Source organism: Cotesia glomerata, linkage group LG1, assembly GCF_020080835.1.
Source record: "Cotesia glomerata isolate CgM1 linkage group LG1, MPM_Cglom_v2.3, whole genome shotgun sequence".
Classification (NCBI taxonomy): domain Eukaryota; kingdom Metazoa; phylum Arthropoda; class Insecta; order Hymenoptera; family Braconidae; genus Cotesia; species Cotesia glomerata.
Window position 1 is genome coordinate 17,149,143 of NC_058158.1, and position 26,102 is coordinate 17,175,244.

Consider the following 26,102-nt stretch of genomic DNA (forward strand, 5'->3'; position numbering starts at 1 on the left):
TCGAAACATCGAAATCCGATGAAAACTCTATTTTTGAAAAACGAGGTAAAGAATATGTAGTGAGGCTTCGCCTACCTCCGAAGAGGCCGATACCTGGGCTCAAAAAAGCTATACTCGCACGTATATTTGTCCTACCTTCACCATAACGAAAACACAGTCAAGCTCACGGGCAAGGAAAAACCTCTGCTCTCTTGTGTTAACAGTCATTGAGCAGCAGCAAAGAGTTGCGTGTCGTTGTAAATGTGTGCAATTCTTTATCGACTTCTTCGGCAGTCCATTCTCTGTGGGTGCATCGAGATGCCCCCACAGACAATGAACAGTACCCAGCGGGTGAACAGTATCCAGCGGGAAAGCGAGGTAAAATCAATGACTTCCCAATTTTTGAAAATTTTTAATTTTCTTAGCGGGAAGCTAAGTAAAACCACATTTGAAAAAATTTTTTCCCACCGTTCAAAAGTTATGAGAGGTTTACATACATACATACATACATGCACACACACATATACTCACACAGACACACACTCTCTCTCTCTCACACACACACACACACACACACACACACACACACACACACACACACACACACACACACACACACACACACACACACACACACACACACACACACACACACACACACACACACACACACACACACACACACAGCTTCTGGAAAGGTCGTTCGACAGTCGGAGCGATCGAAAAAGTCATAAAGACAGCAAAGCAAGCATGGTCTGGTAGCCTCAAAACTCGTAAAGTATGTCTTTTCCTCACGCTAGACGTTGAAAACGCCTTTAAAAGCGCAAATTGGGGAGATATTTTAGACGCTCTGGAGCACGAATTTGATGCGAAGCCAGAGAATCTGGCACTAGTCGACAACTACCTGGACGAAAGAAAGCTAATAGCGGAAACTACGGAAGGCCCACAAAAATACTCCGTAACGGCTGGCGTACCACTAGGCTTAATAATGGGGCCTGATCTACGGAACGCGGACTACGACAAGCATCTTGAAATCCCGTTACCAAAGCAAGTAGAGCTAACGGGCTTTGCAGACGACGTTGCAGCTATGATAGTAGTAGTTTATATTCTTTGTAGATTTTCAAGTAGAATCAAATTACATTATAATAAATAAGAAGTTTCTATTGCTTAAAAAAAATATTTGTGTAAAGTTACCTCCAATATTGAGTCCAGTAAAGTAAGAGCAGATACCCAAGGATGATGATTCGGATTAACAAGTATCATTTTTTGAGCGTGTGAGCTGGGTGTAAGATCACTCAATCCAACAATGTTCGCTTTCGACGATTCCGTAACTTGATTACTGTCTCCTTCATTGTTAAAAGTTTGACTTGATTTTTCCAAATTATAATAAATATCCTCAATGTCATCGGATTCAGCTACCTCATTATAATGATTTCGGATTTGATCGTAAATATAATGATAATGCAGCGTAGTATAAGCTAGTTTATAAGATTTCAACTTTGAATTGAGGTACAAGAATAATAATTGTGAGACGTTTTGCCCGTTGTGATAGATTACATAGCTTTCAGTAGCCTGTGTAAGCTCACCTGTTTCTTGCTAGAATAAAGTTTACAACAATCGATCATAAGTATTCAATCGATTTATATTTGAAGAACATTCAATGAATCCTTACCTCTCTCCGTATTCTAAGAGACTCACACAGTGTTAAGAAACATAAAAAAATATATAATTTATAAGACATAATGCTGACAATATTTTATTCTATTGTAATTTCAAGTCGATAAATTTGAGTACTCTTCTTACTGAAGAGAAAATTAACACGAAAATAATTGTAAACTAAGGAATTGTTAAAGTTTTGATAACAGTAGGAGTATTATCAGCTATTTATTTTGAATGCTTCACTATCAGTTAAAAGATAGTCATATTGTTTAACCATTAGCTTGCGTAACATTAATAATTTTCTTTATCAAACATGTAAGTCGTTGGAATACGTAGCTGCACAAGTTGCGTTTGATAAATTTTATCATTAGATACTTTAACGTTTATATTTATTGTAATTGTAATATATTGCAGAAAACTATAGATTAATTTCTAAAATTTGCTTGAGGATAATAACATACGTCTACAAATATGAATGAAAATTGATCTCGTAAACATAGTTTCAGGTATCTCTGGAAATTCTTTTTGACCACAAATAATATGTATACATCTACCTACATAAATATATACGATTGAACGTGGCTTGTTATGACGATAGCGTCTCCAATTAAGATTAGATCTTTGTCAAACTCAATATACATATTTAACAGATAAATACTAAGTTCAGAAATAACAGGATTTAAAAATTTTCAAAATTTCAATAATTCACATCTTATTCCTTTAATTGGTATTGATTGAAATGAAATCAATTGAATAGCAGGTTATGACACCTTTTAAGGCCTGGAAAAAAGTAGTTCTTTGGACACTTTTCGACAAAATGGTCCGATTTTGGATTTTTTTTTTTTTTTAAGACTCAGAAAAATATTCAGAACATTTGTGTGTATATGGGAAGTGTTGCTTTTTTTTGTTTAAAAATAGCGTTTTAGCGTTGAGCTGTAAATCAAAATATCTCTGAAACTACGCAAAAGTAGTCGAGACATGCTGCGTATGAAATTTGGAAAATTAAATAATGAACAAAATGAGCCAAACCCGATGACTCTACGACCAATAGTTTACGAGATATGAATTTTTTAATAAAAAAAAAAACGCAGTTCTGCTCGAGCGCTTATAAACAAATAGCTGTAACTCCGTGAAAAATCAATCGATTTACATTTTTTTTTTAATTAAAGCTTTTGTATTTTTTTTAATTAAAGCTCTAAAAGCAAAAAATCAGCTAAGCTCAAAAAAATTTTTTTGAATTTATACGAATAATTTTCAATTTTTTGAATTTTCGCATGAAAAAAAAGTTAAAATCAGATAAAAATTATTTTTTTTTGCATAAAAATATTTTTCCGGCAACGAAGAATCGATACGAAAAAAAAAAAAATTTTTTTAAATTTTCTAACTTCTCGCTAAGAAAAGCAAAGATTTTCTAAAATCGGGAAGTTATTGTTTTCACCCCGTTTTGCAAAAATCGAGTTTTCATCAGATCTCAACGTTTGAAGGTCATAGGAAGCTTTCCTGACTACTCCCGCGAGATTATCACTATGTATGTGTGTGTGTGTGTGTGTGTGTGTGTGTGTGTGTGTGTGTGTGTGTGTGTGTGTGTGTGTGTGTGTGTGTGTGTGTGTGTGTGTGTAAGTATGTGAATCGCTTATAACTTTTTAACAGCTAAACCGATCGGAACCTACCAAACGGCGTTCTAAAGAGTTCCCTCAAACTTAGATTTCCCGTGAATTTGAACCGATTCGGATTGATAGATTTTAAGAAATTTTGAAAAATTTCAAAAAAACTAAGAAAAAAAATTTTTTTTTAAGTGGTTTTTTTGGAATAACTTTTAAACGGCTTTATCGATCAACTTCAAAAACTCATCCGCCTTTAAGCTTGAAAAACCACGTCGATCGCCGCTAATCCGGTCGAAATGGGTTGATTCGTTCGAGAGATATCATGAACGAAAGAAAACTGAAAAAAGTGTTTTTCTCACATAACTTCGACATTTCTTAGTATCATTTTTGGTAAAATAAAACAATTTTTAGAACTCAAAAAACCACGTCGATCGCCGTCAAGAACGTAAAAATCGGTTGATTGGTTCGAGAGATATCCTCGACGAAATATTTGGAAACAAGGATTTTTTTAACATAACTCCGACATTTTTTGGAATAACTTTCAAACGGCTCTACCGATCGATTCCAAAAACTAATTAGCTCTTAACATCAAATAACCACGTCGATCGCCGCCAGTCCAGTCAAAATCGGTTCATTCGTTCGTAAGTTATCGTTGACGAAAAAAAAACCGAAAAAAGTGTTTTTTCGGAATTACTTCGAATTTCCTAGTTTTATCAATTCGAACTTGAAGATTCTTTATGAGGCTGAAAAAATTGCGTTGAATGCTACCAATTGCGTGAAAATCGATCAATTCATTTAAAAGTGATGGTGGTTTGAAAATTTGAAAATTTGAAAAATTGTGTTTTATCAACTTTCTATCAGACTTTTGAGCTCGAAGAGATCAAAAGCATAGAAAAGCTTTCCCTTTAAGCTTAGAGAACTTAAAATAACACATAAATGGTATTTTTGAGCTCAGAAAGCTCAAAAACATCATTAGTGCAATTTTAAGTACCTAGGTATGGAATTAGCGGGAAGTTGCACGGATGGCCTTCAGGATCTACCGTTTTTCTAATTTTTTGCATTTCATTGTTATTATTATTTTATAATTATTACTATTCTATACTTACTGACTCAGCTCGACAAACTGAGTCAGAAAATAGCTAAATTTTTTAAAAGTTGCGCCATGAAGACGACTGCCATAGTTAGATATTTATGAAATATACTAACAAAACAATATTTGGAACTAATTTCATATAAAAAATTTGTATCTAAAGTATTTAGATACAATATTTTTTGAAATATGTACTAATCAATTATATTTATCATATTTATACTATATATCCGTATCATATATATACTATAGTACAGCCAATAATTCTAACATAATGGCTGCAACAGTAAAACTGTTTTTTTAAATGAACTAAAATGAGTAATATCAAAGCTATTCACACTTCTAGGTAGTGAAAATTAAAGCTTAATAAAAGAGCTTTACGATGAAACTTACCGAGTTTCGATATCTTGTCTAGTTCAGTAACTATATCAAGTTAAAGTAGTAAAAACATCAGCTTTTACGATTTTCAAAATTTCAAAAACCTGCTGCAGGACAGCTACCAATGCTGTAATTCTTGTTTTAGACAACTTTCTATGCTTGCGTTGCTCACCTTTGAACTTAAGTGTCTTGTCAGGGGTTAAATTATAAAACAATTCAGTTTCATCCGCATTAAAGATTTTTCCTGGTTTGTATCATACGCAGATTGCAGGCCAAAATCTAATAACACAAAATCTAATCAAAAAATTTTTAAATCAACCTGTAATTCACGCGGTCAACTATCGCACTGATTAAGTCGTAAAACATGCAAGGTCAAATGGCAATGAGTAGAAAATTGGTTCGGATAAGGTAGGAGAATAATCCTTCTGAGGTTTAATAATAAGCCGACAGCAAAATATTCTTTTATATTGTTTGTATAAAGCTGAAAATTGTTCGTAATGTTTTGTTTTGCTGGAATAGGTAAACGGTTGGTCGTTATAGCCGATGAATATCGATAAAAGTTTGTCATTTAAGCGTCGTTTTAAGCGATATGTTGTTGTGTCCGATCTCGTCATAGGCGGTATGTGTACTTATTAGTTGATATAGAGATTCGGCCGGGACCTTACCATTCGGTTGTTATAACCGATCTATCGTTATAAATGATGTCGTTATATTCGGTTTCGGCTGTATATATATATATATATATATACAGGGTATCCCAGAAGTAACGGACGCCATTATAGCATTTGATAAACAAAATAATTCTGAGACGAAAAGTCCTTAGCTTTTTTTCAATCAGACGCATAGATAATTAATTATTAATTAAAACAACGTCCTTTTATGCGTTAGAGAGAGAGAGAGAAAGCACTAGTGTGCAGTCAAGTGCGTTCAAAACGAAGACGCTTGCTCGTGTGAATGTGTAAGTAAATATGTGTGACTACGTTAGCTATAGAAGCTAGTTAGTCATACAGTTAGTTGTGTCTTTGTTTGGCACGTACTTTACTGGACACTGGCGCTCTTTCTCTAACAAATAAAGAGACGTTATTTTTAATCAATAATTAATTATCTATGAGGTTAATTAAAAAATGGCTGAGGACTTTTCGTCTCAGAATTATTTTTTTCATCAGATGCTACAATAGCGTCCGTTACTTCTGGGACACCCTATATGTATATATATATATATATATATATATATATATATATATATATTATAACGGGTATTTTCGTCCCCGTGCGTTAGCGAGGACGAAGTCCGAACTAAATAATCTGGCCTACCTGCTTTACCTGTTGTTGGGCGCCAGGAGCTCTGCTCCGATCACGTCGATTTCCGGCTACTCCGGTCCGGGACTCTCTTCGTAAGTATTCGGGAAAGTATTCGGGATTGCTCGTATTAATTCGCAATTAATTAAAAAAATTAATGAAAAAAATTAAATTATAAATTTATTAACAATAAATGAAAACGATTGGTTAATATTGACAAATCAAGAAAGTGAACGCAAAGAAAATTAATAACAATAATCATCGACGCTGTCGTCGATTCGCAGTTCGTAACCCGAACAAGGAAAAAATCCAAAGTCGCCGCAATAATAACAATGAGTTAATCATAATAATCCACTTAATAATAACTCGCTAAATACCAAAAAAAAATAATGAACCTTCGCTCAGCTAAATTAATAATCATCGAATCAGAAAAATCAATCTTCGCTCAAATTTATTAACGGCAATTAATTAACTAAATAAAACAATAATCTTCGCTGATCTCAAGTAAATACAATTAAGCAAGATAATAAAACAAATCGTTGCATCAATTCAGTTAATTTCAGTAAATTAACAAAAAAAAATTAATCTCCGCTAAATTTAGTTAATAACAATTTACTAACTCAAAGAAATAAATCGAATCGCCGGCTTTAATTAATGATGATTAATTAAAATTAATAACAACACAAAAAAAAATAAATCTCCGCTTGCTTTAATTAATAACGATTAATTAAATAAGTAAACTCGATAATCGATGCGCCAAAATTCAATTAAGAATCACCAGATTAAATTTTAAGATTTAAATAATCTATTCGCCGAATTTAATTAAACTTTAATAATAAAATTCAATCGTCGAATTTACTCAATAATTAAATTAAATACTTAAGTAAAAAAAAAATTAAATAATCACTCAGTTCTCTGTCACTGAGTCTCACACAGTTCAAATTCTATGCTAAGTCCCAAACGCTCCGCTGAGAGTGGGCAACGTACGTCCGATTGCCTGTCTCGGACGCGGCAGCCGTTTCTCGGGTTCCCTCTCCGTAGGCGAACCTCTTACTCAACATCGGTAAATCGCACGAACACGAAGCTTGATCAATGGGTAATCGAACTCCTCGATTACCCCGGGAGTACAAAATCAACCAGCGTAATTCTTATAACGAACAATAATAATTATACAACCGTAAATACACACAAAAAAAAATTACGGTACCTAAATACCTCGTGGGATTATCTCTGCTGACTGACTCAACTTAGCCTTGACGTTTTTTTTCACTATGACTCGACTAGTGTCGAGTACAATTAGTAATAAATAAATTAATTATTTAAGGAACCCAACCCAACTGTTTAATTAACAAAATTGAATCCCACGAGCTACTTCAAATGAGACAAAGCCACTCACCCTGGTCACAGCGTCGACCTGAAGTTATTCCTGGGTTGTTTCTGCCACCAAGTCGCTTTCGGCTTCCATGTCGGACTCTTGGATAATGGATTCCTCGACGAGGATACTTGCTGATTCTTTCGGAACACGGACACGTCGACTAACAATCACACCAAAACACGCGTCGTAATTTATGACGCTTTCGTCGAGTAACTAATTAGCAACAGCTAATTATCGTCGCACTGCCTTTATTTTTCGGCAACCCAAAATCAGAACACTACGTCGTGGCTCATTAAAATATACGGTAGATTTCAAACGCAAGAAATACTCAAGGATTTTTTCCCAAAAATAAAAAAAACTAAGTTTCGTAAAAACGTGTCCGCACACGGCAAGTCGAAACCGTGGACGACCGGAAACATCAGCACATCTCGCATTCTTCGTCTCTCCCCTCTCTGCTGGGTCCGTCGTTAGCTGTGAACTCCAGAGATGGCGCCGTAAGTCCAATTTTCCAATATCGACATTTTGAATGATGTATTGGCTGGAGCATTTGCGCGCTCGACAGCTAGCTTTGCACCTTCACGCATGCGTCGATTGCTCACTTCGAGTTCCGATCAGTCCGTCGTTTCGCTCGCTCTCGAGACAGCCATCCTCCCATCGTTGATGATCTTGCAGGTTACCCACGTCGATGATCCTCGTTGTTTCTCTTCGCGGGTTCGTGGACGACGTCGTTAGTACCGCCACAATTATTAAGTACTTAAATCTAACTTAAAGCTACTTACTTACTAAATTAAATTACGTATTATCGCATTAGATTTTGGTTTCGCGCGCAATCGAGCTTCGTTCGAGTTTCTACACGCGAGGGCGACTCGGTCGCGGCGAATCCAACCAACGGGCATAAAATAAAATAAGAACTCAATTAAAATTTCCTTTAAAATTAAATTCAAAAATGTAAAATTAGAGAAACAACGTCTTAACAGATGGCGCTAAAAGCGGCCTGTTACAATATATATATATATTAGGGTGACCCAAAAAAACCGTCTATAATTTTTTTCTTAGTCTCGAGTGAAAAAATGTTAGTTTTTGATGTTTTAAGAGCCCTCACCAAAGGACAGCTTAAAAAAAAATTTTTAAGAGGTCACTCCAAATTTTTTAAAATTTCAAAAATCGTCAAAAATCGAATTTTTTTTTCTAGTTACGGTATAATTTTATAGACCAAAAAAAAAATAAGTTTCTAAAAATTTCAGTTCAAAATTTAAATTTTAAAAGGTCGCTCATAATTTTTTTTTTTCTTTAATTACCCGGGAAAAAATGATCAGATCTGATCAGACATGAACAGGCATGAGTCTTCAGGTCTGATCAGGTATGAAAAATGACCGGGTCTGATCAGACCTGGCCAGGCATGTTCAGGTCTGATCAGATCTGTTCATGTCTGACTCGATCAGGTCCATAAAAAAAAAAAAATCGGTGCCGACGGGGATTCGAACCGTACACCTCGCGCTCTTCAGACTGACACTTTACCTCTTGACCAAATGATTCATCTTAACTTGAGAGTATCTTTCGAGCTACTTCAAGTAATTCAAATTTTATACATGATTTATCCTTATAGTTAACGGAGTTCTATACCTAATTTATTAATTATTAATAATTAATCATATATTACAGTGATTTATTCGGAACGGCTATGTATTTTTTTTCGCTCCATTAACATATGGTTCTACACTGAGAGAGAATTTTATTCAATAGTAATAAAACAGTTTATTTGGACTTGAAAAAATTTAGTTAATATTAATAAAATTATATTTCATATAAATAAAATTATATTAGTATTTAATAAAATTTCATAAGTATTTAATAAAATTTTCTTAAATACTAATATGTGTTTATTAAAATAACCACGAACGACGCTTTCGTTTGCTGTCATTAATACGAATATTAAGTCATTAAAAGAAATAATCTCAAAAAAAAAAAAAATTAATATTCATCAATTAATTATAATATATTCAAATATATTTTCACAGTAAAGTCTTTTAATAAATAGTATTAAGATTTTTAACAAGACATCCTAACCTAACCTATTTGTTTACTTCATGACGAATCACATGTAGAGATTTTAAATAATAAAAATAAATAAATATTCGATTGAATTTATGAAATCATAGTCTTTATTTTTAACAAATGCGTCCCTACATTGTCTGGTTTTCTGCTTCTGTTTTCATTTTATTAAATAATGTCTAACTCTTATCGATTCATTTGTGAAATTTTTAAATTTAAGTGCATAAAAATTAACATCCACTCGGATAACAACAGTTGTAGACTTTGTATTTCAAAATATAGTTCCGACAAAATTCAATTTTCCTTAATTATTTATTCAATTAATTACTGATCAATACTTGTTAGTTAGTTGATTAATGAATTTTCTTTATATTACATGTAGATAAATATTCATTACATACTAAGAAACATTTATTAGTATTTAATAAAATTTTTATTAGTATTTAAGGAAATTTAATTAATATTTAATAAATTTTTATTTGGGATTAGCCAAATAAACGTTTTATTAAATAGTAATAAAATTTCATTACTATTAAATAAAATTGTCTCTCAGTGTTGGCTAGATATCAGACATGGACAGGTCTGATCAGGTCTGAGCGTATTTAAGGCTTCAGACATGAACAGACATGAGCAGGCATGAACAGGTCTGATCAGATCTGAACGTATTTAACGCTTCAGACATGAACAGACATGAGCAGGCATGAACAGGTCTGATCAGGTCTGAGCGTATTTAATGCTTCAGACATGAACAGGCATGAACAGGTCTGATCAGGTATAATTTCAGGCCTGATCATACATGAACAGGCCTGCTCAGGTCTAATTTCAGGCCTGATCAGATATGAACAGGTCTGCTCAGGTCTAATTTCAGGCCTGATCAGATATGAACAGGTCTGATCAGTCCTGATCATTTTTTCCCGGGTAGTCATATCGCTGACTTTAACTGTTGGGAGTGGTACGTTGGGATCTTTTTGGTTTGTAAAAATCTTAACCTCCGCGGCAAGGTCAAATCTCAACCAAGCTGGTTTCTAAGACCAGCTTGGAATTTGAATCCACGCCTGGCAGTTGATTAAATAAAATTATTAAATTAAAAAAAAATTATATTTTCTATGTTGTGCTTGATTTTTAGTTCATCTCGTGATGTATTTTTATCGATTATGGTACTAAATAAAAAAAAAAAAAAATGCATGAAATTTTGATTTGAATAGTAAAAGGTCGCTCGAAAAAATCTAAACTAATGCACTAATAAATTGAAAAAAATTATGAGCAACCTTTTAAAATTTTAATTTTTAACTGAAATTTTCAGAAAATTATTTTTTTTTAGTTTATAAAATTATACCGTAACGAGAAAAAAAATTAAAAAAAAAAAAGTTCGATTTTTGACGATTTTTGAAATTTTAAAAAATTTGGAGTGACCTCTTAAAAATTTTTTTTTGAACTGTCTTTTGGAGAGGGCTCTTAAAACATCAAAAACTAACATTTTTTCACTCGAGACTCAAAAAAAAAAAAATAGTCGGTTTTTTTGGGCCACCCTAATATATATGTATGTGTTCTCTACATTTCTGTCTCATTTTTTTTTTTTTTTATTTTAAATTAAGCTAATGACCTCATATTTGCTATGTATAAAAAAATTTTTGATATAAAATTATTTTTTCGATTAGTAATTGCTCTAAATCAAAAATTAAATCAATCAAATTTCAGCACAGCAGACCTAGACCCAAATCATTTGGTTTCTTACTTCATTGATTCTGTTACTTCTTCCTTAGATCTCTTTGCACCTTTTAAGGAAAGGACATTAAACCGTCCTAGTAGTCCTTGGCTAACAAAAGAACTAAGACTAAAATTCAAACAACGAGACACATTGTATAAGAAGGCGCGACGTACTGGTGACAAGATTCTACTGACTCAATTTAAAACCAGACGTAAGGAATTGAAAGCTGAATTATTAGCAGCTCGTGATAGCTATTTCAAGTTAATTCTTGAAAATAATTCAAATAATTCTAATCTGTGGTCAACTCTCAAACGTACTGGTATCATCAAAAGTAATAATTCTTCACCATTAAATCATTTTAATGCAAGTGAGTTGAACAACTTTTATGCCAACATACTAACGAAGCATCCATCCTGCTGTCGTGAATTTATAGCTGATCTACCTACGATTGCTGTGAGGAAAGTAAACAGTGTCTTTAATTGGACCAAAATAGATATTGTAGATGTTACAAAAAACCTTCAAATTGCTGTTCAAAAGTCAAAGGGTAAAAGTCCAGATGGATTTGATCTTAAATGGCTTAAAGATCATTTATCTCAGATCTCGATCTTTCTCATGACCATCCTCAACAAATCGTTAGATACGGGTATTTTTCCTGAAGCTTGGAAGCAGGTCTACATAGTTCCTTTAAATAAGATAAAGGCTCCTAAAACTATGTCTGATACTAGACCAATAGCAAATATTTCTCATCTTGCTAAGTTATTTGAACGTATTGTCGCCAATCAATTGATAGACTACCTTGAAGTGAATCATATCATTGATGATTATCAATCAGGATTCAGGAAACATCATAGCACCCAGGCAGCTTTACTTCTTCTAACAGATGATATTCGCAGAGCTATTGATAGAGATGAACTGACCTATCTCATCCTCTTTGATTTTTCTAAAGCCTTTGATTATGTAAACCCTAAGGTTTTGTATATAACTATGTATGAAATTGGATTTTCCATTGAGGTTATTATGTGGTTTCAATCCTATCTTACTGGTAGATCGCAATCTGTGTTGGATCTTGATCATTCTATATCTGATGCCATCAGTACAACATCTGAAGTTCCTCAAGGATCCATCTTAGGCCCTATTTTGTTCCTTATTATGATAAATGTGTTGCCAAGAGGATTAAGCATTCCAAATATGGTCTTTTTGCAGACGATAAGTATGCCTACTATCACTTCAAATGTTCTAAATTAAATGAAGCAGCATACAAAATTAATATGGATGCTCAGGCTGTTGCCGACTGGGCTAAAGATGTTGGTCTAGAACTAAATCTTTCAAAAACGAAGGTTATGATATTGGGCAGCAGTAGAAAACTGAAGCGGCTGGATGATCTTGATCTTCCTCAAATCATTGTGGATGGAAATGTAATTCCATATGTAAATTCAACCAAGCATCTTGGGGTGCATATAACAAGCAATCTCTCATGGGATATTCATGTGGCTCATACCTCACGTAAGGTCTATGGTACACTAAACAACCTCAAGCATAGGAAGAACATACTATCCACTACAAATCGCAAATGACTGATCGGGGCCTTAATTATGCCAATAATTGACTTTTGCTCTTTGGTTTTGATAGATCATTCTAAAAGACTGGACTATAAATTACAGCGCTTGATGAACAACGGCATCAGGTTTATCTTCAATCTAAAGCGTGATGATCATATCACTCCTCATCGTCGCTCTCTAAAATGGCTCTCAATCAAATCGAAAAGACTTTATCTCTTAGCTTGTTTTCTCTATAAACTATTCAATTCCGGTGAGTCATATTTCCTGAGGAGTCTTTTTATTGAGGAGTCACAAGACATTAGACGCTCGGATAGGTTAGCTTCAAAATATAACAATATTTTGTTCAGTATTCCAAGCTATTCAACAACAGTATATGAACACTCTTCTAATTTCATCAATACGTCTTTGGCGTGAAATACCACTTGATGTCATAAACTCACTCAGCATTGAGGCATTTAAATCTAGAGCGTTTGATTTCTTCTATGATCTTGAACTCAAAGAGACCTAATAACAATTTGACTGCTAATAGTCTACTTAATTGATAGTTTAAACTGATATATATATATATATATATATATATATATATATGTACTAGCCGTTACCCGCCCGCTTCGCGTGGCGTACAATATACAGGCGCGAAAAATATTAATTTTGTTATCTAACTACGTAAGTAGTTATATCATAAATTAATTTTATGAAATTTACACACTCAGATAATAAATTAGAGCATTATAAATTTATATGAGTTAAAAATAATGATTGACACAGCTTTCCACATCACCATGGAGGTACTGTGTCATGCGATGCGTCCCCGTTATTTTACATGGTGGGATCCCCAGTAGGCCTACACCATGGATAGATGTGAGCATGAATGTCAGGGTTTGAAATATGTTATTCATATTCAATTTATAAAAATATAGATTAAATATGAAAAATTCATACTCAGGCTATCATGTTCACGTCTATGAAAATTAATTTAGCAGATGTTTAATAATTTTAATAGCTTTTTAACAAATAAATTATGGCAAAAAAAATTAACATCTATAAATTTTAACAAATTAAAAATGCAGTTTTTTAAAAATAACTTTTTGGAATAAATTTGGCGGGTAACGGCTAGTTATTTATAAATCTAAAACTATCAGAAATATTTATTAATTAATAGTATTCTCAAAAGTATAAAATTAAATACTTAAAATTTCTTTATACACGACGTTTTTGGTTTTTCCAATTGGCTGAAGAATGACTAAGTTGTCAGGTGAACTTACTCTTGAGCATGCCACGTAAAGTTGACCATGAGAGAAACAATCATTTCTTAAATCAATTCCAGCCATCTTCAAACCCTGCCCTTGTGCTTTATTAATTGTCATAGCATAACAAACTTTAACAGGAAATTGCAGACGTTTTAATCCAAAGTGATAGTCTGATGGAATTAACGGAATTCTTGGAATGAATACAGTTTCTCCTTGATATTTTCCGGTGATAATTGTGGCCTCAATAACATTTTTGTGTAAGATCTTGACTTGGAGCCTAGTTCCATTACATAATTTTGGAGGGTTTAAATTTCTGAGCAACATTATTGGGGTGCCAATCTTGAGATGAAGAACATGAGGAGGTATTCCTGGTGGATTAAGAGTATGTAAGAACTCTACAGGGTAGTGAACAACGTCTTCGTCCTCCATTACTGTGTCTACCGACTCATATCTTACTTGCTCAGTTGGCAGTTGCTCCAGTAAAAAGTTATTAATAGAATTAGCTTGTTCATTAGTTGGAGTGAGAATAGCTCTCTCTTTTAACCATGAACTGCAATTTTCTCCAGCCTTGTCAATATTCGGGTATATTTTTTCAGTCAAGGTGATTAAATCTGGGACAATATCACAACGAATGCAAGAAACATTTATTTTTCCGTCTTCTTCTGGGATCTTACCGTCACCTATGTCAATGAGTACTTTCGAAAACTCCTCAGCTTGTGGATGTGGTTGAAGATGAACACGCATATTGATAGTCAAAGATAGAACTTTTACCGAAAGCCATAAAAAGGATGACTTGATACAGGCCTAAATTTCATCAGCGCGTGTTCCTCGTGGTACAACAGGCAATGTTTGTCTGAAGTCACCAGCCAAGAGAACAACTACTTCTCCCATAAGTTGGTTGCAACCTCTGATGTCTTGGAGCGTTCTGTTCAGAGCTTCAATAGCTTTTTTGTGAGCTATTGTGCACTCATCCCAGATAATTATTTTTGTTTCTCTTAGTACATGAGCTATATCACTTTGTTTAGAGATGTTACAAAGTGGGGACTCAGAATGACACAAATTTAGAGGTAATTTAAATGCAGAGTGAGCTGTTTTGCCTCCATCAATCAAAGTCGCAGCAATTCCTGAGGAAGCAACAGCTATAGCAATTTTTTTCTCACTTCTAATTTTTGAGAGCAACAAATTGATTAAAAAAGTTTTTCCAGTGCCACCTGGAGCATCAAGAAAATATAATTGCTCAGAATTAGAAATAATCGAATTCAAAATTTTACTGTAAACTTTTTTCTGTTCTAAGTTTAACTTAGGAACATTTTCAGCTACAAATTCATTCAAATAGGTAGTGTCATAAGCCAATTCATTCAGATATTGACGATTGGTGAAAATAAATCTTTCCTCTCGTGATGGGGAGGGGAGACCGAACTGAAGAAGTGTCTTTCCCGACATTGATATAACAATATCTTCAATCAAATTGAGGCATTTGTTGTAAATAATGTCAAGCATCAGCTCGACATTTCCATCTTCTCGTTCTATCTCTCTCCTAATATCTTCAGAAAAATTGTCTCGGTATTTCTCCCATAATTTCTGTGGGTCGCCAACATGACAAAAAACTAACATGATGGCAAACAGCTCACGGATTTTGAACGGAGAATCAGAGATGCAAGCTTCTTCTAGAGTGTGATCCCAATTAGCATCATCTTCGAGAAGACCTAGTGCTCTACATGCTGCTTGAAATGTTGGCTGAATTACTCCATTAACAGTTTTTAAAGCAGAAAATGATACTGGACCTCGAATCTGATGTAATAGAAGACGCAGATAATAACACTCGGCATTACCGGGATGAACGGTATACACTCTACCTAAAACATGATCTTTCTTAACTCCTAAATAACCTGGAACATCCTTACCTTTTTTCCACCTTTCAAAGTGGTTGTTCTTCCATACATAGTAAGCCGGAACTTCAAAGTATAAAAGAGTTTTTGCAAAATTATCACAGTTGCAAAGTTCAAAAAAAGCCATTAGAGTTGTCTTTGGTGGATTAACAACTTTATCAATTACATTTCCTTCTGTGAAGTAACCTCGTTGACCGTTTTCAAGATGTACAGCAAGATGAATGACAAAAGGAAATCTGTCATGAATAGAAAAACAAAGTATGCGCCAAACCGCTTCAGAACTACTAATGTAACGTCCTGCTTGGTACTTTTTCACCTCATCAAAATCCTCAACGGTAAACGCTGCTTGGTCAGATCCTTTATTAAGGTAGTTACAAATGTATTTAATAGACTTAACAGAATTACAATATTCCACATTAATATGAGCTTTAAAAGTACGGGACAGAACGGGATTGTACGGGACTACCCATCTATTGTCAACTTCAACTCCGTTAAGGGTTATTTTCATTCCACCATCTGCTGGAGATTGTCTGCGATACTGAGGATAGCCATCGTCTCCAGTGACAGTTTCTTTTAACAATGCCTCAGGATATCTTTTAGTACACTTTCCTTCAACCATACAGGGTGACTTTGAGTTGAAAGAACCACATGGACCATGAATCATGGTTGATTTTATGATTTCAAAAAGATCTGGATCTAGGTTAGGATCAGGTAATTCAGCGCTTATAATTTGGTCAACAGACTCAGATCTTATTTTTTCTTCCAACCACAGTAGAATGTGAACATGAGGAAGTCCACGTTTCTGCCATTCGATAGTGTACATGTGACATTTTGTTTTACCAAAAATACTACCCACTGTAAGAAGCTTCATCATATGTTTTACTTTTACATTAAAAACTCTCGCTACAATGTCATGTCGATCATGTGATTTTTGACCTTGACGCAAAAGCTCTGTTATTTCTGGCCACTTGGGATTGCAGGTGAAAGTAATAAACAAATCTGGCCGTCCATAATGTCGAACATATGTCATTGCATCCTGAGTTCGCTCATGCATATAACGGGGTCCACCAGTAAAAGAAGAAGGTAACACAACCATTTTTCCGATAGTTGATGATTGTCCATCATTTTTCATCAAAGCATCCTTTAAATGAACATATTCCTCACTTCTCAGCTTTTTTTGGTTATTACGGATCCAGTTAAGTCGTTCAGTCTCAATTTTGGCATATATGTCTACTAAAAATTGATTTAAAAGATTACGAAATAATAATAAGCAACCTTCTTCACCATCGCGTTCCATAATCCTGAAGCTGTAAAATTCTGAAGCTGACACGGTTTTATTGAGAGGAGTCTTAGTCTTCTCATCACGCTTCGGAATATTAATGTGATATCCATCTTCTCCATAACAAAACATCAATAGGTATTGCAAAGCATCATAAGCACGGTGTGTATCGCTGATTCGCACGACTTGATTGCTTCTGCTTTGGAGAACGATATCTCGTTTTTCAAAATCCTGCCCAACGATAAGGACAGCTACTTCCCTAGCTTGAGGAGCATTAAAGCGGCCTTTATGTTCATCAGAAGGTTTTCGATCAGCATTAATCACGACTTTGAACTCCTTTTGACCTTTTGGAACTGAATCTATTGCAACTTTAAAATCAAGAATATACTTATTGTGATCATGAAGCATCATCTGCAATTGATGAGTTAATTTTGAATTAATTCCAGGATAAATGCCACAACGAATATCTCGTTCACTATCATCATCACCAACAAAATATATTTGAAGAAAAGAAGGCTGTTGATCAGAGCTAGCCATTAAACTCCCTATTCTGTGGTAGACCTGTCCTTGAATTTTAAATGTTGGCATAAAATTACCTTCACGTACCTGCTTTCCTCCGAAAGACGTCATTTGAAAGCATCCATTATACTTACGAATATTAGAAAAAAAATGTTCTGATAATGGATGCTGATGAGTAAGTAAACTATGTAAGGGTTCAGGATAAGGACCAAGCTTAGACAGTTGAACTTTACCGCTACTGCAGCACATTCCTTCAGTTTCATCTTTCCATTTCAGAGCATGACACCAAGAGCAAGGTAACCGTGATCCAAGATGTACAATTTTGTCTTTTGAATAGTCAATTTGACAGTTGTATTTAAAACCGGAAAAAGCCTTAGAAGTCCAGGGCAATAATTTAGTTTTTGATCTTTTTTCGAGATATATAACTGAATTTTCTCTAAAAATATGTGGATTTCTGGCCTGATAATTTTTTTGAGCTTTTTTCTTAACTTGAAGATGATTTTGAACATATTTTTGAACAGCTTTTTTCTGGATCTCAGGATGATTTTGTTTGTATTGTTTAACAGCTTTTTTCTGGATCTCAGGATGATTTTGTTTGTATTGTTTAACAGCTTTTTGGTTGACTTCTTTATGGGTTTCCGTGTATTTTGAAGCAGCTTCTCTAAGTTGTTTAGCTCTAATTTCACCTGAAAATCTTTTTCTTCGTTTTTGACCTTTTTTTGATGGTGACTGAATAGAAGAAATCGATTGATCTAAATTATATAGAACAGTATTTGAATCAATTTGAGTAAAAGATGAATTTATCGCATCGTCAGTTTGCGTGTTGATAGAACATGATACTTGAACATCAAGACGGTCTGATTGAGCAATATCATGGTTGATGAATTCAGTTAATGGAACTAAAGCGTTGAAATGACCACTATTAAAATTTCCAGTGAACATTAATCTTTTAATTCCACATAGTGCTTCGCCGAACGTAGCTACAAAGCAGTTATTTTCATAGACTTTAATTTCATACGGAAATATTTCTGATGCTGCTCTAACTTCACAAAGAGATCCATACGTATCTAACTTTGACATGTCATCAAAGTACAAATGTTTAGTTTTATAAGGTTCCCCAGATAATTGTTGAGAAAAACATTTGAACCTTTGCCAGTTGTCAAACACGTAACGAACAATTTTTTTTCTTATAACAGCACTGTTATATCCGGCATACCGTCTATAATACAGGGCCTCCCATTCCTGCCGAAAAGTGCAGCGCTTGCATATTTAGGGAACAACAACTTGGACTGCGCGACAACTCACTCGTGGCTGAAGAATACACATTACCGCGCATTATCACCTCATCAAAAGGAACCAATTGTTTAATTAGTAGTCCCACTTGCAAATCGCGACCGAGGTGATAAAAGACGTGAACACCATAATTCGCTAGCTCATTTACAAGGTAACAGTTCTGCCTTAGAGCCCGGGTGAGTCCTACACCCCGACACGTGTAGGCAGACTTCAATTATTAAATTAATTAGTCACTTTTCCTTTATTTCCAATTTCGAGTTCCTTAACGGTATTTCCGAGTTCTGTGATTGTGATTCTTCGAGCCACGATTCGTGTTTACGATAATCGAGATTCCCGCAGTTCCGGTGACCTGGTCCCACTCTCAAATCATCTTTTCCTTTTGTGAATTATAATCGGCGAACTTTTGTTTGCCGGGGTCGTTACTCCGGTTACGAACTCATATGCTTTCAACGCTATTTTATATTGGTATTAGTTAATAAGTGATCAGTGTAAATTAAGACGTGTTTGCCCATAGGGCCTTTAATCTGAATATAAACCTAAAAACTTGAATCAAAGTGTACCATCATTCATAAATTAAGAAGCCCTTCAACCTTCAACCTTTAACCTCCAGTCCAACAGGAGGAAGGAAGCGGCCAAGCAACGGAAGATAAAGTCCAATCAAAGAAAGAATCATCGTTGGAGTCAAGATTCGCAATAGTAAGTGGAGGTTATTATTATTATTTCCGAGGTCGATTGTCTTAATCAAGGGGCCCTCTCCGGGGTTTTCACCTTCGCGAACCCATAAAATAAAACTTAACGATACTTTCGTTAGGGAAATTCATCTGTTATCCGAACCTCCGATAGTCCAGCTACCGAATCCCAAGATCATATTTTTCGGACATAACAGCACTCATTGATATAGTACCATAAAACAAAAACGATAATGAAGAAAAAAGACACGCACCATCACCAGGAATGTTGATTATTTTTAATGAATTTATAGACTCCATTAGTGTCGTAAAATTTTTGATGTGTAAATAAAAATTTTAAAAAGTAAATAATGTAACTCAACTATTCAGTATTAAATAATGGAAAAATAATTTATATCAACTAAATTATCATCATAAACAAAATAATATTAAGAAATTAAAATAATAATGTATTAAAAATTTTTTAAGTAATTCAATAAAATAATAATCATTAAAAACTAATTGAATAAAAATGAAAATTTTATTCATTAATTGATAATTAATTTAAATTATTTATGATGATAAATCAATTTTTTTTTTAATTCAAAGTAATATTGAAAATTAAAAATATTCAACAGAATACTAATAAATAATTAAAAACTTACGTATACTGCATAAGCATAAAAAATATTTGAAAAAATATACTTAATTAATTGATGTTCCCAGTAATAATTTAACTTGAAAATGTTATTTTTTTATAAAAATATCACTTAAATCACTTTTTCAATATAATTTTTTTGACAGTTGCTTGTTTACGTTTTTTTAATTGTGACATATGAATGAAATATTAAAGTAAACAATTCATTTGTTTTGAAGATAACTTCAAAGCTTTCAATTATAGTAAATAAATAAATAACTAAATAATAAAAAAATATAAATTTTAACCAAATAAATATAAATAAACAAATTAAGTATAAATATAAATAATTAAATATATGTTCACCTATTAAAATCATTATATATTTAAAAAAAAATTTATTTAAAAAGAATTGATTTAAAATATGAACATAAATAATTTAAATTTAGAAGTGTTAATTATACATGGAAATAAAGCTTTTCATCCAGACAAATGGTCTCACAAAGTGAAGAAACAGATAATTGGTAAGTAAAAAATAATTAATTAATGTAAACATAATTATATTATTTTATTAAAATTTTTATTTTCTATTTTTTTAGTTAGTTAAAAAAACTTGTGATCATCAATCATAATTTATTATTTTTTTTTTTTATAGACTACGTCGACCAAGTCAATGGGATCTACATTGTTGGCTGCACAACCATAACTAAAGTTTTTTTAAGAGATGGGCGAATTCACGAAGCCATTGGGTTTAAAGAATCTCATCAAGAATCATTCGCTGCAGCGTACGATGATGCGCGAAATGTAATTGTCATTTTTTTATTTAAATATTTTTTACAGTATAATATACAAATATGAATTTTACATACACTAACTTTTTTTATCTTCATTATAGGGATCTTTTCTCCGAGCACTTCACGACACATTTAAATTTTTTAAAGAATTTCAGGACATAATTGAAAAATTAAATGAAGAAAAATTAAAGAGGCTTGCAAAGCAGCAAGAATTGCAAATAAAATGGAAAAAGTTAAAATCATAATTATTAAAAATATCAATTCAATTTAATTGTGTAATTCTATAAAGATTTGAATTTTTTTTTAATAATAATAATAATCTTGATCAAAAAACAAAGAATATTGGGATCTGTATTTTTTATAAATGTAACAACAAAATATGTTCTAAGCTATTAAGTTAAAAGCTCCGATAGATGATCACGTACCAGTATATGATCACTCCGTGTATATGTATATCTATATTCACAAATATAGGTATACAAATACATAGAGTGATCATATAATGGTACATGATCATCTATTAGGGCTTTTACCTTATATAAAAATTTCTAATTTTTTTTATATTTAATGCCTTCTTATTATCTTTTAGGAATTGAATTTTATAATTTTTTAATTAACGCCCACGCAAGGATTTGTGAGGGTGGCATTTCATAAAATTCATTCTTTACAGCTCAAAAACTCCAAAAAAATCAATCTGGCCAAGTTTCAATCCTTTAGCTACTATAGATTAAAAGGTACAATTTCTTTTAATTTTACGCCCACGCACGGACATGTAGGGGTAGAATTTAATGAAATTTATTCTTAACAGCTCAAAAACGACAAAAAAGCATTCTGGCTATGTTTCAAAGTATTAATAGCTATAGATTGAAATTTACGAATTTTTTCTTAATTTGACGCCCACGCACGGGCACGCCAGGGGGGTGGAATGTCACAGAATTCGTTTTTAAAAAATTTCTAAATGTAATTTGAAACATTCTGACCAAGTTTTGAACTATTAAAAGCCATAATTGAAGAATATGAATTTTTTTTCGTGAACACCCCCGCAACCCCCCTTGTGGGTGGAATTTCGTGAAATCCGTTCTTAGCTGACCTCTACTTGGCAAAAGGAATATTCCTGCCAAATTTCAAGTCTCTAGGTCTTATAGTTCCAGAGATATCGTGATGAGTGACTATCTATATCTATAGAAAGTCTCCTATATATATATAGATATATATAGATATACATATATACAAAATTCGTTACTCTAAAAAATAAGTGTTTTACATATTATCTTAGCATATTTTTATATCATTTTTATACATACTCTTATACGATTTTCTGTCTTTATCATTATATTTCATATTTATGTTATTACTTATTAGCTAAAATTCAGAATATTGATATTGATATTTATATTGACTGTGTTTATAGTTTTACAAGTACTTATGTTACTCTATGTATGAATTTTGCCATTTGGCTTTTGCCTTGGCATTTAAATTAAATAAATAAATAAAAATAATTGACGTTTTACATTTCCGTGACCAGAGTTGTAAGATTTCTAATTAAAAAATACTGACATTACAATATTTAATATATTTACTAATGGAGAACATTTAAAATACAATTAAATTGTATTTTTTATTTGAAGTTTATATGCAGTAAGAATAAAAAATTCAATTGCATTTGAAATTACACATAAATAAAAATAATCGGTATTTAATACTGAGACAAATTTAAAGTAAAAATAAAAAGTTTCAATTTAATGATGTGATAGGAAATACAAATAAAAAATACTCGATGATCAAATTACTTTAATAAAATTATAATTTATAATTCTATTTTACAATTCGATAACGTATTAATATTTTTCATTTTTATCCATCATAATATAGGAACTATTCCCATAAAAGAATGGAATAGTTCCAATAAGTTTGTGTGAATAGTTTATACATTATTATCGAAACTATTCTTAAAAAAGTATAGGAAGATTCTTATACTATAATCTATATTATGAGTAGAGAAGAACAATTTTGTATCCGGAATTTGTGCCTTTTCAAGGTTTCATGTCATTCTCAACTATAGTTGATTTCTATTAATAAGTATTGAGGCTGGACTCGAAAATGCTTTAGCTCTAGCTGCATAATTAAGAAATAACGTTGTATCTTGTGAACTATTGACACCTTTAAAGATATAAGCTCATCCCGATGTTACAGGCACTAATACCTTTCATTTAAGTACCCACATCATTTTTTCATATCCCTACAATAAAAATACATGACAGTTTGAAGTTAGTCAATAATCGAAAAAATGGGACCTGATTCCTTATTGGTAGAATATAAACCCTCCTTAGTTACTATTGGTCAATCTCCTGGTACGCGAACATATCAATATATCGATATAAATCGAACAGGAAAATTCAAATTTTTATTTAAAAAAATAATTAATTTTAATTTTAATTAATAAATTTTAATAAATAATAATATTATATCGATATAAATCGAACAGGAAAATTTAAATTTTTATTATTATTTAATTAAAAATAATTAAATTTTATTTTAATTAATAAATTTTAATAAATAATATAAATATAAAATTAATAAAATTTATTTGCCGATAATAACTGAACAAAAATGGAACAACCCTATCAATGTGTTCATTCGTTATTTAATTATTATATTTTAGAATTTTAATTAAATGAATAATGAATATATAAATATTTATTAATAGAATTCATGACTAATAACAATAATATAAACAATACCAGCAACACATGATGATAATAATTATTATAATAATAATAAGAGTAATTTAATGTTTATTTTTCTAAAGACTTACGTCAGAAAATATCTATAAAATAATAGTAATAATAAAAAAAGATGTTACTATTATTGTTACTGTTATGCTTCCATCTAGTAGATGTTATTTTTATTTATTGAAAACTTTACTTACTGTAGTTTTTTCGCCCGGGAGTATTAAAATACTCGGTTTCAGCGCGGGAAAGGAATCATTTGAAATAAAAGAATTCTATTTAGACGTTATTTAATTTTGATCAAAATTATTTAGTTGGTTTCAATTTATTATTCAAGTTGACAAAATATTAAAAAGCTTCAAAATATAAAATTGAGGTTTACAATGACGTGATCTTAGCAATCTAAGCTCTCGGTGAGAAGTGTCGTTATAACTATTACATAGTTTTTCCGAAGAGCTTCAAACTCCGTTCTTCTCCCACCATAACTTCCATACATACATCCACTCTAAGGAATACATAAGCACACACATTTTCTACTACATATAAATGATCCTTATATACTAACATGTATTTTCTCTATATCTATATATATTTATTTCAGCCTATCGGCCTGAAAGTTAGACTTCATTAATATACACTTTTAGCAATACAGTCATTATGTTTATTTAACTATTTTTATTAATTTAACAGACCCTTTTAAAATCAATTTATAATAAAAATTAACTTATAATTAACTTGAAATTAAATTACAATAAAAATTATAATAAACTATAACATGAAAATATATATATTATATTGTTCATAATATGTTGGATTAATGTTTGAGTTTGACTAATTAATAACTTGAATTAAATATTGTTTCTATTATCTTACAATCGGATTTTCTAATAAAATTATAAGTCAATTTAATTACTATCATGTATAAAAGAATAGACATTATCGTTTAATTATAAATTAAATAATAATTAAATAATGATTCAATAATAAATTAATAGTAAATTAATTAAATAATAATTATTAATTATAAATTAAATACAAGATAATAATTATTAATTATTTTAACTTAATTTTGCTTAACTACAATATTATATAAGGTTAGATTTTAACAGTAAATGTTATTTAACAATCTTATTTTTGTTTAGTTACATATGGTTTTGTATTATTCTTTGTTACTTTAGAACAAGGGTCTATTGAATTTCACACGTGTCTTTTACGACTTTTCCTCATAGGGTTTTAAGTTCCATGTGGCGAGAAATAGTCCTTGAATTATTCAAGTACTTTTTATGGGTTCTGAAAATTCGGTTACAATGTCCTTTTGTACCGAAATATGTTTTTCCCTTATTTTATTTTATTTTCTTTTATAAATAAAACAGAGTTAACCAAAATATGTTTATTACAACTGGTAAGAGTAAAAGCATGAAATAAATGATTTGAATATTTACTTCGAATATAAAATTTAACTAATTTTAATCATTTAATATTTACTAATTTGAATATTTCGTTTGAATTCACGCTCTCATAATAGATAGCGCTCTAATAACAGGTAGCGTGACCTACTGGATGCACTAGGTGCATCACATTACTAAAATTAAAAAAATCACCAGATGTCAAAGATACATTTATTTGAATAATTTTTATTTACATTAAAGTTCTTGTCTTTTAACTAATCAACCATAATAATAAAATCGTAACATTATAAACTTAGTCAATGTGGCTACAAAATTTCTTCAATAGATAAAAAACATACGAGCAGTATTCATATAAGAATAATATTCTCTTCTTTCATAACTTACGAGGATTTTTCGTTCGCGAATAAATCTAATAATCAAACGACATCATTTGACGATATTGTATTTATTTATTTATTAACCTTTTTTTTTAGGATATTAACATAAACGATATTTAACTGTTCAATTAAACGTTTCCCAAGAAAGCCATGAACGTTATCCGGATTTAAGCCATGTTAAACCCGCGAACTGTATATGATTTTTTGTATGTGTTTAGTTTATTTGTCATATTTCTTCGCGGAAACTCACATTAAACGTGATAAATCACCTGTTGCATTCCACGTAATAATTATATTATGTCAACAATTACGTCCGCGGTTTTATATAACGGATATTTTATTAACTATTATCGATATATGAATTTATTCTAAATGCACATTTTATGATTTAACATATTCATATCGGTTTTACGGGCCTCAACATGAAATTATTTAATGCAACCACATAATTTCTTCGTTACGCATCAAAATTACGAACATTAGCTGTATGAAAATAGTGATTTCTTCTTTCGTGGCCTATGAGGACATTTCGTTCGCAAATGAATCTAATAATCA

The 26,102-nt window shown here is 31.8% G+C and overlaps 3 protein-coding genes across 4 annotated transcripts in view; all 3 read right to left on the reverse strand.

The window, feature by feature from the left end:
* The window catches only part of LOC123259984, a 46,833-nt gene extending 44,996 nt beyond the window's left edge, over positions 1-1,837 (reverse strand). Inside the window, exons 1-2 of one of the 2 annotated variants that reach the window (XM_044720847.1) lie at positions 1,652-1,825; positions 1,174-1,575 (exon numbers count right to left, since the gene is read on the reverse strand). In XM_044720847.1, coding sequence (XP_044576782.1) covers positions 1,174-1,575; positions 1,652-1,720 — 471 coding nt within the window. In that variant the 5' untranslated portion in view covers positions 1,721-1,825. Of the gene's footprint in view, positions 1-1,173; positions 1,576-1,651 lie in introns of both variants that reach the window. The other variant, XM_044720858.1, reaches the window with a different exon arrangement.
* Positions 1,838-13,884: 12,047 nt separating this feature from the next.
* On the reverse strand, positions 13,885-14,697 carry LOC123260615 (ATP-dependent DNA helicase pif1-like). Its single transcript, XM_044721862.1, has one exon. It carries the CDS (start codon positions 14,695-14,697, stop codon positions 13,885-13,887), a length of 813 nt encoding a protein of 270 aa, XP_044577797.1.
* Positions 14,698-14,757: 60 nt separating this feature from the next.
* On the reverse strand, positions 14,758-18,720 carry LOC123260686. The gene has a single exon (XM_044721984.1). The coding sequence runs from the start codon at positions 18,718-18,720 to the stop codon at positions 14,758-14,760; it is 3,963 nt and encodes a 1,320-aa protein (XP_044577919.1).
* Positions 18,721-26,102: the final 7,382 nt, after the last annotated feature.

Bases quoted from the DNA above. Each gene is read 5' to 3' on its own strand.
- LOC123260615 (XM_044721862.1), bottom strand. From the start codon at position 14,697: ATGCGTGTTCATCTTCAACCACATCCACAAGCTGAGGAGTTTTCGAAA.
- LOC123260686 (XM_044721984.1), bottom strand. From the start codon at position 18,720: ATGTCAAAGTTAGATACGTATGGATCTCTTTGTGAAGTTAGAGCAGCA.